Here is a 13,939-nt window from a genome sequence, read left to right on the forward strand (position 1 = left end):
TTTTTGTTTTGTTTTGTTTTGGTTTTTTCCCCGAGACAGGGTTTCTCTGTGTAGCCCTGGCTGTCCTGGAACTCACTCTGTAGACCAGACTGGCCTCGAATTCAGAGATCCACCTGCCTCTGCCTCCCAAGTGCTGGGATTAAAGGCATGCGCCACCACTGCCCAGCAAATTGGGGTTTTCTTTTTCTTTTTTAAAATATTTTTATTATTATATATTTTCATCAATTACATTTAGAATGCTATCCCAAAAGTCCCCCATACCCTCCCCACCAAATTGGGGTTTTCTAAGCAGACATTTGCTTTTTCTTTTTCTCTTGGTTTATTTTGTTGTTTTTAAGATATAGTATGATTCAACCCCTAGGCTGGCCTTGAATTCACTATGTATCACAGGCTGGCCTAAAACTTACAGCAATCCTCCTGTGTCAGCCCTTTACTCTCACTTGGGTAGGAATCAGAAATAAGTTGCAACTAGTGTGTGTGTGTGTGTGTGTGTGTGTGTGTGTGTGTGTGTGTGTGTACAGTATGCCTAAGGAGGCCAAAAGAGGTTGGATCCTCTGGAGGTGGAGTTAGTTACACATGGTTGTGAGCTGCCTTATATGGGTACTGAGATACAAACTCAACTCTTCTACAAGAGCAGCAAGCACTCTCAGCCACCAGACCAACTCTCCAGCCCCTTTTTTGCTTTGCTTTTTAAAATGAGCATATATTTATTATAACCAGTGACAAGTCCGTGACATTTTCATACACATCTATCATGCACTAGGCTCACAGTCAACAAGAGTGCAGCAGAGGTCAATGCTGGTGTGTTCCTCGATCACTCTACAGTTTTGGCTACGCTGGCTAACCAGGGAGCCCCAGAACCTCCCGGCTCAGCCTCCCTGCATACAATGTCATCTTACCACTCTCCTCCTCCTCTTCAAAGCTGCTATTGTGATTTATAGTTTATTCCTCCTCGAGATAAGTACACATAAGACCAGCCTTAGTTTCTGGGTTTTGTTTTGTTTTCTTTGCTTGTTTGCTGTGGTGCTGGGAACTGAACTTGGCCTTACAAGTTCAACTGGGCAGTATGAATTCTACCACTGAACCATGCCTAGTCCCTTTAGTTTTCTGAGAGGAGGTCTTGCTCTGAGGCCTAGGCTGACCAGGAACTTCCTACTTGGTTGGTCCTGACCCTTCAATCTCTTGCCTCTGCTCCTGAGCTCAGGACTATAGGTCACCAGGACTATAGGTCACCAGGACTATAGGTGTTCACCAACAAGCCCAGCTGGTTTTTACTTAAAAGTCTTGAAATATGTGCTGACAAGATGGCTTAGCAGGTAAATGTGACTTGATTGCCTTCAAAGCTGACAACCTGAGATCAATGCATAGGACCTACTTGGTGGAACAAGAACTGACTCCTGCAGCTGTCCTGATGGCCACACACACTCAGTGGCAGTCCCACCACACCAAACAATGCGCACTAAAGAAGCCACCAGGCATGTTGGCACACCCCTTTAATTCCAGCACTTTGGAGGCAACAGCAGATGGATTCTCTGAGTCAGCCTGCTCTAAAAACTGAGTTCCAGGGCAGCCAGGGGTACACAAAGAAACCTTGTCTTGAAAAACCAAATAAATAAATAAGCAAACAAATCAAGATGATCTTTCTCTCCCAAGAACATAAACTATTTTACCCTTAATTTTAGTTTTTTTTTTTTTGAGGTGCCAATCCTTCTGAAATTCATACCCATATCATATAGGAACTTAATTTTACCTTTTTCTCAGCATTGACTATTCAAGTCTCTCCTCTTCCTGGTGACTTATAATGTACCTACCTCACACCATATTCCTTTCTAGTTTGGGTCTGCTTTGGGCTTTCTATGAATAATTATATAACCAGCAAAAAAGATTTAAATGGCTAAAGAAAAACTTGAGAACATGGAAAAACACTTATGTAACAAAGTTCACTAAATCAAGGCAGGAATAATTTTGGCTACCTTAAAAAGCACACATACAGGGCTGGTGAGATGGCTCAGTGGGTAAGAGCACCCGACTGCTCTTCCGAAGGTCTGGAGTTCAAATCCCAGCAACCACATGGTGGCTCACAACCATCTGTAACGAGATCTGACGCCCTCTTCTGGAGTGTCTGAAGACAGCTACAGTGTACTTACATATAATGAATAAATAAATCTTTAAAAAAAAAATTTAAAAAGCACACATACACAATAGTACTCAGCTAAGCTGAATGCTGACAAACGTCTAACCCAGCTTGCCACCAGCAGCCTACTCCCCCTCCACACCATCCTCGTGGGTATGCTTTCTAGGCAGGGATTCTCCTCTAGTTACACAAGCTCTCCAGGATCAGCACGAGCTATATGAATGGACTGGTGAGTTCACACACCAAAGGCTTCTACTGCCTGGGACTTACCTGGAGTTTGGCTAGTTCCTTCCTGATAAGGAAGCTGACTTGGTCTCGGTCATTCCTAGAGTAATACAGGCGGCACCAAGATGGTTTGCCATCCCTGCCAGCACGGCCAGACTCCTGGTAGTAGCCAGCCATGGACTTGGCAATATTCCAATGAGCAACAAACCTGTAGGATGCAAAAGGACTTGATAATGATGGGAGAGCTAAGTGTTCTGGGAGCAGTGTGCCTGTCGAGAGAGTTCACTCCATAGTGGCCAGGTACAGAGAAACTAACACACAAGAGACAGATTCTGGAGTAAGTCACAGGCAGCTGGGTGAGACACCTGTGCCCCTCACAGGCCTCTTGCCATAGAACAGCCCAACTTAGAGGCCATACATAGCACAAGGTATGGGAGAAATTCTAGTAAATATGGCAAATTAAAAGGCTCACAGCCAGGACTGAAGGGATCGCTCAATGCTTAAGAGCACTGGCTTCTCTTCCAGAGTACAGGGTTTGAGTCCCAGCACCCTCACGGCAGCTCACAGCCTTCTCTAACTCTAGATACAGGGAATCCAATCTCTTTTGGTCTCTGCAGGTTCTAGAAAACCAACAAAACCCTTAAAACTAGAGGTCAGGACAAATACTGGATTTAAGAACAGGCTGGGTGTGTTGGTGCACACCTTTAACTAGAACAGTCAGGAGATAGATCTGAAAGCTTGAAGCCAGCCTCACCTACATGAGGTCGTCCAGGCTAGCTGGGGATACACAGACCCTGTCTCAATCAATAAAGATGAGAGGCCAGAGAGACAGCTCAGTTGTTAAGAACTGTACCTCTCTTATCGAGACCCCACGGCTTAATTGGTATCCACGCTGAGTGGCTCACGAGCACCTATAACTCCAGATCCAGATTTGCCACTTTTAGCCTGTATGGGAAGTGCACTCACACGCACATGTATGGGAAGTGCACGCACACGCACATGTATGGGAAGTGCACTCACACGCACATGAACACACCACAAGATAAAAATAAAGCCTAAACAAAAGGTAAAAATTGTTACTTCCAAGTTCTATGATTTTTTTGGGGGGGGGGGTAGTTTTTTTCAAGACAGGGTTTCTCTGTGTAGCCCTGGCTGTCCTGGAACTCACTCTGTAGACCAGGCTGGCCTCTAACTCAGAAATCCACCTGTCTCTGCCTCCCAAGTGCTGGGATTAAAGACATGCGCCACCATGCCTGGCTGACTTGTATGGTCTTATTTTAGCCTTGGAAGAAGGAACGGGTGTTTATTAAGTACCTATTATGCGTCAGTAACTACATCTGTCTCACTTGTCAGTCAGCATCACATGACTCTACAGATGATAAAGGAGATGGGAAAGGTAAGTGTATAAGAACACCCAGGAAGGAAGAACAGAGTAGGATCTGAGCCTACGGTGGCGACTCCAAAGTTTGCTCCTAACAAGCCCTGGCAGACTGGGGCTCAACTCTTGATTCCATAAGCTGTGATTTCTTAAATGTACAAGTTCTGTTAGTACCGTGACTAATTCCCATCAGTGACATGGTGAGGCTTAATGGCACGTAAAGGCATTATTGATGGCGCTAGGTCAGAGGGCTTCAGGCAGTTGTCTAAAAGCTTTCCCAAAGTCAGATCATGGCTGGAAAGAAAAACCCTCTTCCAGGGAGAGTAGCCAGAGGGAGACTCAGAGGCTCAGCTGAGTCCCAGCTCTTAGGGACTGGCAGTAAACAGTAACAAGGGATGTGAGTAACAAGAGTAATGGGACCTTCCCCTTTGACTCTCCATAGGAGGAAGGGGCGAACAGTTACTGCAGCCCCCTGACAGTTCTACCTGAAGGATGGCGTCAATCAGACTGTTTTTTTTTTTTTTTTTTGGTTTTTCGAGACAGGGTTTCTCTGGTAGCCCTGGCTGTCCTGGAACTCACTTTGTAGACCAGGCTGGCCTCAAACTCAGAAATCCACCTGCCTCTGCCTCCCGAGTGCTGGGATTAAAGGTGTGCCCCACCACCGCCCCGGCTTCAACCAGACTGTTAATGGACAACCTTGATAGCATGCTGCCAGGTTCCCTGGGGTAGGGAACCACGACACTCAGAAACTGCAAGCATTCAGCCTGAATACTATGGATTTCCCCAGGAGGCTTCCCTTCTCAGTAGCACTAGGCATGCACACAGACTTGGGACTTTGTACACAGGACTAGGCAATCCACCCGAAGCCAAGCCCTAACTGGGAAAGAAAGGCAAGAACCAGAGCTTACCGGACATTAGCTTTGTCTACTCCCATCCCAAAACTGATGGTCGCAACAATTACAGGGACCTTCTCCTCCATCCACTCGTTCTGTACCTGTGTTCTATCAGATGCCTTCAGGCCTGGAAAGGAGGGGAAGGCAGTCAAAGAAAACTCACATCCCCGTGGGTTTAGTGGGTTTAGTGGGGCAGGGGGAAGTTATTCTGGGTGTGACAGTGTCCTGGACACTTAACCTATAACCTGGATCTATCACTTCTTATCTACATGACCTTGGTACAGGCACTTAACTAAGGAAGAACTTAGCCAGTTAGGCATGGTGGTACATGTTTCATCTCAGTACTTGGGAAGCAGAGACAAGAGGGTCTCCGTGTTTAAAGCCAGCCTGGTCTACATAGTGAGTACTAGGACAGCCAGAGATACATAATTAGACTTCATTTTAAAAAAATCTTAGCCCACAACTGGAAAAGAATATTTAATAAAAATGAGACCTAAGAACTTATGTCCATATGTCTCAAAAGTCTGTGGTCTAGATTTAATTTTTTTTAATAATATTTGGGCCCACAAAAAAAAATCACCTCTGGCTAGAGAGAGGGTTGACTAGTTAAGAGTATGGCTGCTCTTCCAGAAGACCAGGGTTTGATTCACAGTGCCTGCCACACCACCTCCAGTAGGGTCTGTGTGACAAGTTCCACAACCTCAGGCGATTGACCTGGGGTGGGGGCGCTCCTGGAGCCAGTTGTGGAACTCTTCACCAAAGAAAAAATATTGAGCTGTAGTTCTCAGGGCAATCTATCTGTTTTGCTTTCTCTTATTCCTTTTCTTATTTACATGTTCCGAGTAGCCTAGGTCAAGATCTTAAGTGAGAATAATGGGTAAGAAACCATCCCTAGAGATGGGGGTCACTAACATGACCTTATCCCCGAGGAAACCAACGTTTTGCTTTCTAAATTATTTACAAAACTATGATGATAGATAAAAACTTTCTCAACAATAAAATTTCATATGGCTACACGTGTGTCATCGGAGGTAGGTTTTGGTATATGGTAAAGAAAGCCTTAATTAGAAAGAATTAAAATAGTTTAAATTTATATATTAAAGATTTATTTAAAAATCAGGCACTAGATATTAAATAATAATTGACCATGGGGCTGGAGAGTTGGTTCAGCGGTTAAGAGCACTGACCACCATTAAAGATTTATTAACCTGCTCCTGGAAACACGCCACTAGAGTTGGATGACAGCCCCCAATGAACACATCCTTTTAGAATTGTTCTATTTTGATGATTTATAATGAGGGTACCTGTTCTGTTGTGATCCACTGAACACATAGTTTCAGAATTGCAATGCTTAGATCATTTTTTGTGCTTTACTGTGCCAAATGATTTTTGTTGGTATTTGTGATTGTTTCACTGGATACAATTTCTAAGAGATGTAATGTTTGGTTTTTTTAATGTATAAAATCCCCTGCTTGAGAGCTTCAAAATACACTCATACTCAAACTGTCTCTGTGTTTGTTTCTGTTTGTCACCGCCAAATCCTTACCCACCTAGCTTCGAGGACCCTCATTCCAGGGACCCCCATACCCAACTGGGGTGGTCTGTGGCAAGCACCCACATTACAATTCTCAACTATCTGTACTCCAGGGGATTCAATGCCCTCCTCTGGTCTCTGTGAGTACTAAGCATGCAAGTGGTATACAGACAAGCATGAAGGCAGAACACTCAAACACATAAAAAACAAAAGCTCTTTGCTTCTGCTGGGTAGAGAAAGAAGTCAGAGTCACCGGTTTCTAGTTTTTAGTGGGATTGAGTAAATCACTTTAGCTCTATATGAGTACCTAGAAATAGGTGACAGATCACCTGATATTCAGGATCCATTAAGGAGCACGCGAAGAGGCATGCGGCGATGAAGAGGATAGAGGTGAACCTCTTACCTGCGTGGTAAGCCTTGGCGTTCACACCCCTGCTGCTGAGCTCAATGGCCAGTTGTTCACAAGCTTCTCTAGTCCTGCAGTAGACAATGCCACAGCCAGAGGACGACTGAGCAGGAAGAGGTGGGAGGGTGTCAATCAGGGGAAGGGTGGTACAATCAGCCCACTCACTAGAGCACAGCACTCTTCAAAAGCTCCATGCTCTCTCACCAATGTCTCCGTCTTCTCTGAGGCGGGACAGCCAACAGGGCTCATCACTTAAAAAAAAAAAAAAAAAAAAGCAAGACCAATCCTGGCATAGTCTGGTGTATGCCTTTAATCCCAGCAATAGGGACAGGGCAGATCTCTGCTTTCAAAGCCAAACTGATCTAAACTAGGGGGTTCCTTAACACCCAAGGCTACATAGTGAGACCTAGCATCCAAAAAAAGGTGAGGGAAGACCAAATCGAAAATCCAAAATCCAGCCTTTCTAATTCCCATCTCCTCTCTGAAAAGCCTATGTAGGCCTACTAAACATGCGAGGACTGTTTACCTGCCTATCCTAGGATCTGGGACCAGAAACTCCCAGCTAAGACAACTAGGAAACAGTAGCTGTGTCTGTGTTGCAGACAGCATTTTGGACTGCGCACCCCAGCACCTCACCCCGTTCTCAGCCTTCTGTCCAAGAGCCTTAAGGCAGAAGTCCCTCAGATTGCCATAGACGTCGGGAATCAGTTCCTTGAACTGCACATCATAGAAGAGGTTGGCCCGGAAACAGGGAGTCTTGAAAGAGGCGACTGGCTGCTTCAAGTGCAGGGCAGCAAACACATCCTCTTGAACCTGTGGGGTGGCTGTAGCCGTCAGAGCCACGCACGGGGCATGTGCCAAGCGGGAACGTAGGGCACCCAGACGCAAATAGTCAGGACGGAAGTCATGTCCCCACTGGGAAACGCAATGAGCTTCATCCACCACCAAGTAGGAGAGCAGGTTTCGGGACACCAGGGAATTCAGGGTGGGCTGGAAGGAGGCTGAAGCTGCCATCTCTGGGGTGATGTACAAAAGTTTGGTCCGAGGTTTGTCTCGCTCCAGGTCAGACAGCAGCTCCTTCCTCTCCTGTACCGAGAGCTTTGAGTTCAGGGAACTAACTTGTACCTTCAAGGCCAGCAAATGGTCTACCTGGTCCTGTGGGTAAAGAAGAATACGGAGTGGAGCATCATGAGTCCTCAGGACCAGGCAATCGGCACAGCATCTCAACCACGGACCATGAAGGACCTCCAGCTACCCTCCAATATGTCTTCTCCTTGCCCAGCAGAAAGGATGGTAAAATGGATGGGAGGCCAGGCTCTGGGGTGAGAGGAGCTGGATCTATGGTGGCTCACTTAGCTCCGTTCCTTCTCATCCACCACACGCACCCTGCTGCCCACCACAGTAACTACCTGACAGGGCTGTGATGAGAATGAAGTGAGACTTTGCTCCTTAAAGGTGAGATGGGAGATGGCGGTATAGGCTTGTAAGCCTAGCACTTCAGATACAGAAACAAGAGGATCAGGAGTCTGAGGCCAGCCCCACCTATAGATGTTAAGGTTGAGGCCAGGCTGGGCTATATGGGACCCTGCCTCAAAAGATAAAAAAAAGAACAGATTGAGGATGGGCGTGGGAGGTAGCACACACCTTTAAACTCAGGAGGCAGAGGCAAGGTGAATCTCTTGAGTTTGAGGCTAGCCTGGGCTACATAACAACTTCCAGGATAGCCAAAGCTACACAGAGAGATCCTGTGTTGGGAAAAAGAAAAGGAAACAAAGAAGAGTGAGTGGAACGGGCGCTCCCACTCTTGGTACAAAGCCTTGGTGTAGTGAGTATCACCGAGTGCTGCTGCTGCTCTCCACCTCTCTGCCTATGTGGTCGGTGGCTCTTAGCCATGTGCCTGTGCTTCCTCAATCCTACCCGCTCAGCTGCAGGCACTGAATACAGGCAGGGCGGCTGCAGGACTGACACGAATAAGTTTTAGTTTCTCCATCTCGTTTCTGCTGCACATCCCTGTACTATGCCAAAATGGAATAGAATATCAAGTCCCCATATCAACTCCTCAACTACCCACCCAGGAGAGGGAGTATATGCATGCATAGATATAGCCGAATACTTTTGGGGACCATAACAGAAGGAAGGAACCTCTAAACCAGAAGTGGCAGCATGCCTTTAATCCGGCATAGGGGTGAGGAGATGGAGGGGGGGGGTAGCCAGAGAACCTCTGTGAATTCAAGGCTAACTTACATATGGAACTCAAAGGTCAGCCAGAGCTGCACAGTAATACCTGTCTCAAAAAAAAGAAAAATAGGGCTGGAGAGATGGCTCAATGATTAAGAGCAGTAACAGCTCTTCCAGAGGTCCTGAGCTCATGAGCAGCTATATGGTGGCTCAATGGGATTCGATGCCCTCTTCTGGTGTGTCCAAAGGCAGCTACAGTGTACTTATATAAATAAAATAAACAATTCCTTAAAAAGGAAAAGAAAAACAACAAAACCTCAGTAATTCACCCTGACTCAATACAGTGATGTGCACTAGTGGAGAAATCTACATGTGGGGAGTAGAGAAACTCAATATAGTTACCTAGGCAAATCAGACAAGAGGCAAAGACAAAACAGAGAACTGAAATTTCAAAACAGAGAACTGAAATTTCTTTCTCTCTCTCTCTCTCGTGTGTGTGTGTGTGTGTGTGTGAGGGAGGGAGAGAGAGAGAGAGAGAGAGAGAGAGAGAGTGTGTTCTCCTTGTATTTATGTCTGTGTACCTCACTGAGGCCTGGTGGCTGAGGCACTGAGTCTTCACGTGGGTGCTAAGAATTGAACCTGCTTGATCCTTTGCAAGAACAAGTGCTCTTAGACAGAGCCGACCCTCTAGCCCCAGACAGTAACATTTCCAGCTGTAAAATCCCCTCTTCAAGCTGGGCCTGGGATTTTATAGCTGGAAATTTTACACACTCAGAATCCCAGCATTCCTGAGGTAAGACAGCAAGAATGGAAATTCAAAGGCAGCCTAGGCTTTTTTTTTTTTTTAAGATTTATTTATTTTTATTATATATAAAGCTTAGGCCTTTTTAAAAAAAGAAAAAAAAAGCCAATAAGATGGAGCTACAGGTAATGGCATATGAATGAAGTGTTTATGAAATAAATTAAAAGTAAAATTGGCAGAGGACAAAGTGAACTAACAGAAGGGAAGGGCAAAATATGGGGAGGGGGCAGGGAAAGGGCTGGGCCCCAGGTGCAGTGCATGCTTTCCTGAAAACTGGGGAAGAAAATGGCCAAAGCAAAAAAGCAAAACGCCCCTGCCCCTCATCATCTTTTTGGGGTTTCATGTTCACGCCCCGAAAGACTCACCTGAATCAAGGCAATGAGAGGAGAGACTACAATGGTGATCCCACTGGCCAACAGGGCAGGGAGTTGATAGCACAGAGACTTCCCTGCCCCTGTGGGCATGCACACAAACACATCCTCGGCACCTGCAAAGACAGCAGAGAACTTCAGCAGACCCTGGCTGCCTCTCCCACTAACACCTCTGAAGAAGCGATTTGTTTTATTATTATTTATTTATTTTGGTTTTTTGAGACAGGTTTCTCTGTGTAGCCCTGGCTGTCCTGGAACTCAATTTGTAGACCAGGGTGGCTTCAAACTCTGAGATCTGCCTGCCTCTACCTCCTGAGTGCTGGGATCAAAGGCGTGCGCCATCATGCCTGGCTTTTTTTTTCCCTCTAAACGGATTTTCACTACTTAACAGTGGCTGGCTTGGAATTTGCTGTTGACTGAGCTGGCTTTGAACTTGCTTGATCCTCCTGACTCTGCCTTCCAAATGCTGGGATTACAGGCCTGTCTAGCCAAGCCTGGCCCTGGATGTTGTAAATCAAATGAGAATGTAGGAAAAGCACCTAGCAGAGCATACATTCACAGGAGTGTCTTGGTATAACGTTTGTTTCCATGTATTCCCTTCCCCACTCTTCCTATGCAAAGGGCCTTGGGAGACCTAGACATTCAGAGAAACTGCTTCTAACAGTGATACTGTGATGGCTAAAGAAACTCCATTTTGTGCTAGGTACCCATCTGTCTCTGACTCACGTTTCTAGAAGATAAGTTTCCATCAACCTTGACTCCCTGACTCTGCTCAGAAACGTGCAGCTGTGACCATCTGCCTGTTATGCTGTGACTAGCTGCAGTTTGTGGCTTCTGTAACTTGCTTATGCAGATATTCAAGGACTATTTAGAGGTCACCTTGACTATCTAATCTTGGCAGCTTTTGGGGATTTTGCCTTTAAAAGCCTTTCTTCACCCACCTCTGTGAAGCATGTCTCTGATTTGGGTTAGAGACTGTGGCCCTGCCAACAGCTTTACTAAATTTGGCTAATTACAATCTAAATTGAGTCTGGGAGTCTTTCACCGTTGGTCCTTACCAATACTTAAATAAAGGTAGTAAAAGCAAAACAAACAAAAAGTTCTAAACAGAGCATTCATTGGGTGTTGTGGCACACGCCTTTAATGCCATCACTCAGGAGGCAGAGGCAGAAGAATCTCTGAGTTCCAGGCCAGCCTGGTTTATAAAGTGAATTCCGGCACAGCCAAGGCTACAGAGAGAAACTGCATTTCAAAAAAACCAAAAAGTAAGAAAGTATTGGGGGGGGGGGTATAGGTAGAGGAAGACAGATCTCTGGAAATTTGAGGCCAGCCTGGTCTACATAGCTAGTTCTGAGCTATCTAAGAAGCCAAAGCTGCATGGTGAGAACCTGTTTTTAAAAAAACAAATCAAAACAAGGCTTGAGTAGTCTTGAGCCACTAGGATATGACTATTTGGATTAGACACATCCAGGGAAGCAGAGTACTGGTTACACCGGGGTAGATATGCAAGGCTAATCATTCAGTCCTCTGTTAATAAGTCTGTTGGTGGCACTGCTGCTCCCATCTGGACAAGCTATCTCCAGCTTACAGTGTTATTAGTCTCTCCTTTTCTACCTGGAACTCAAGCTACTCGCTCTTCAAGGAAATGATTACCTAGGTCACTGACAAGATTAAGCACTACTGCCACTTTTGCTACTACTTGCACAGGGACAAGAATGGGAATCTAGGAACAGAAGTCAAAGACAGACTGTCAGTCTGGCTATGAAAAAACCAGAAGTGTGAGTGGTTCTGTCCAAAATTTGTAGGTTATGATAGCCCACACCTGTAATACCAGTACTTAATAATCCAGAGGCAGAAGGACCGGCTCAAATTTGAGGCCAACTTGATGTATATAGAGAATTCCAGGCCGGCCAGGGCTACATAGACCATCAATAAACAAATAGATTCCCAGCAAATACCCACTAGCTTTGGTCACGAAAGAATTCCAAACCAGTGGTTTTCAAAGATTTCCAAAGGGTGAGGAGGTAGGAAGTTAAGAGGGTGTTGTGCCACAGAGCTACTACGGTACCGCCAGCAGTCTGCAAAACAGGTAGCTTGGTATGTTACCTTTCACTACAGCCATGGTCGCACTCTCTTGTAAAGGTGTTTTAAAAGAATCAAACCCAAAGACTTTCTTCAGGGTGCTCCGGACTCGCCGCTCCCGGTCGAAGGGAGTGGAGAAAGGACGGGCGCTCATCTTTGCAAAAAGCAGCAGCCAAAAGGTTAACGCAAAGGTGGGCAAAGGCAATCCCGAAAAAACCCTCTGCTCCACGTTAAAATATAGCCTATGTTTCTCCTGCCGAGTAAGCTGCTATGTTACACTTAAATATCTCATTCCCCAGCAGTAAAAGTGAAGGCTGAATTGCTTCACGCAATACATTCCTGAGGGATTAACATTACTTCTCCCTTTAATAAAAATAAAAACAATGAACTTTCCAGGTCAGGTGGACAGAGCTACAAATCGGACCACAACAAAGCCCACAAACGTCTTCAAAGTCGACCAGAGAACTTGGAATCCTTTTTCTAGGGTCCTTGTTCTAGAAGCGAAGCCATAGATACCATTCATCAAGGACGCCGACCCCCCGTTCCTCCTCTGAGCCCCCAAGTCAACAGCTCTCGCCCTTTGCCAGACAAATGCTCTCCAAGATGTCAGACCCCAGGCTCTTTTCGGTTGGCTCTGCAGCTTTCCAAAGAACACTACTCCCTAACTCGAACTCAGAAGCCAAACCGCCCGAGAAGTCAGCGAAGTAGAAGCCGCAAGACCTTACTTCCGTCCCGTGCTGATGACGTTTCCAAGAGCTGAGCATGGGGGCGGAGCCATGCCCAGACACAGCCCTTTTGATTGGTTGTCATTCGGGCGCGGAGTCTCCTGGGATCCGGAAGAAGTTGGTTTTCTCGCCCCTAAATTGGCTTATGAGTCATAGGCCTGAGCCACACCGCGCTGTGGGAGTAAGATGGCGGGGAAGAAAAATGTTTTGTCGTCTCTTGCAATTTATGCGGAATATTCAGACCCTGAATCTGATGGCGAAACTGGAGTCGACGCTGTAGGCGGAGCGACTGGTGAGACTTGAGCTGGAAAGGGGAGGGTCTGTTATGGTTACCAAATGCTACCTCTCTAGCGGGGCATGGGGAGAAGATGCTCTTTGTGCTCCAGGTATCGGGTCTTGGAACCCCAAAGCGCAGTGGATGTCCTAGGTCAGACAGAGCATTAGAACCTCTACTACAGTACGAGTGATCTCTCTTTCTGCGATCCTCTACGCAAGGCGTCATGCTGGCCAGAGGGTGGACCAAGGGGGGTACGCATCTGTCGAGACATCACTGTCTCGTTGTTTGATGGGGAAGAGAGGAGTGAAATGTACCTGGAGGATAGTAAAACTTGTGTTTCGTTAAGTTGGTAACTTTTAAGGAATCGTTTCTAAGTCTGCCCTAGAGTTTTTAAAAATGCATCTCTCCTAAGTGCATAATTCTGGGCTTTTTCATAGAATATGCTAGACAAGCCTTTTAAGGCGGTAGGGTGATTCTGTTGTTTGGTGAGTTTTAAAAGCCTATCGGTTGCCCTCAGACTGCGAAGCATAGAGGGAACAGATTTCTTGAAGGAAGCAAATTACCTGATATACCAGAGCTTTGGGTCTTCTTATCTGCAAAGTAGGGGCAAAACAATGAGGAAGACAGTCTTGTGCATAGAAGGCGTTTTTGAGGTTGCACATGAAACAAGATAGAGATGTGTGTGGTATGTCAAAACAGGAGTTTAAACGACCTGTTGGGCTGGTTCAAAGAGGAGAAGACTTTAACTGCCCTAATAGGCCAACAGCATGTAATAGTTCCCCAACCTTTGGAACTGCTGGGAACCAAACCCAGGGCCTTACACTCTTAGGAAAGCATCCCACTACTTTGTTACTTCCCCAGCCTGTCCTGAAAATATTAGAACATGAATTTAATGCTTGATTTTCTTTTCATATACATCTGTACATATGGAGTG

The 13,939-nt window shown here is 45.9% G+C and overlaps 2 protein-coding genes across 12 annotated transcripts in view; one reads left to right on the forward strand and one right to left on the reverse strand.

The window, feature by feature from the left end:
- The window catches only part of Recql5 (RecQ protein-like 5), a 40,920-nt gene extending 28,167 nt beyond the window's left edge, over nucleotides 1-12,753 (reverse strand). For 4 of the 9 annotated variants that reach the window (XR_003949327.1, XR_003949326.1, XR_003949325.1 and 1 more), the window contains exons 1-7: nucleotides 12,520-12,753; nucleotides 12,028-12,157; nucleotides 9,916-10,037; nucleotides 7,207-7,725; nucleotides 6,568-6,673; nucleotides 4,646-4,757; nucleotides 2,405-2,567 (exon numbers count right to left, since the gene is read on the reverse strand). Coding sequence is in view for 6 of the 9 variants with exons in the window: in XM_030245614.1 (XP_030101474.1) it covers nucleotides 2,405-2,567; nucleotides 4,646-4,757; nucleotides 6,568-6,673; nucleotides 7,207-7,725; nucleotides 9,916-10,037; nucleotides 12,028-12,157; nucleotides 12,520-12,522 (1,155 nt within the window). In the remaining 3 variants the exon portion in view is untranslated. Of the gene's footprint in view, nucleotides 1-2,404; nucleotides 2,568-4,645; nucleotides 4,758-6,567; nucleotides 6,674-6,735; nucleotides 7,726-9,915; nucleotides 10,038-12,027 lie in introns of those variants that run through there. The other 5 variants (XM_006532358.4, XM_006532361.4, NM_130454.2 and 2 more) reach the window with 5 other exon arrangements.
- Nucleotides 12,754-12,816: 63 nt separating this feature from the next.
- Nucleotides 12,817-13,939, forward strand: part of Sap30bp (SAP30 binding protein) — a 31,957-nt gene continuing 30,834 nt past the window's right edge. Inside the window, exon 1 of one of the 3 annotated variants that reach the window (XM_006533824.1) lies at nucleotides 12,817-13,020. Coding sequence is in view for 2 of the 3 variants with exons in the window: in XM_006533823.3 (XP_006533886.1) it covers nucleotides 12,915-13,020 (106 nt within the window). In the remaining variant the exon portion in view is untranslated. The remainder of the gene's footprint in view (nucleotides 13,021-13,939) is intronic. The other 2 variants (XM_006533823.3, NM_020483.3) reach the window with 2 other exon arrangements.

Source organism: Mus musculus, chromosome 11 (genome assembly GCF_000001635.26).
Source record: "Mus musculus strain C57BL/6J chromosome 11, GRCm38.p6 C57BL/6J".
NCBI lineage: Eukaryota > Metazoa > Chordata > Mammalia > Rodentia > Muridae > Mus > Mus musculus.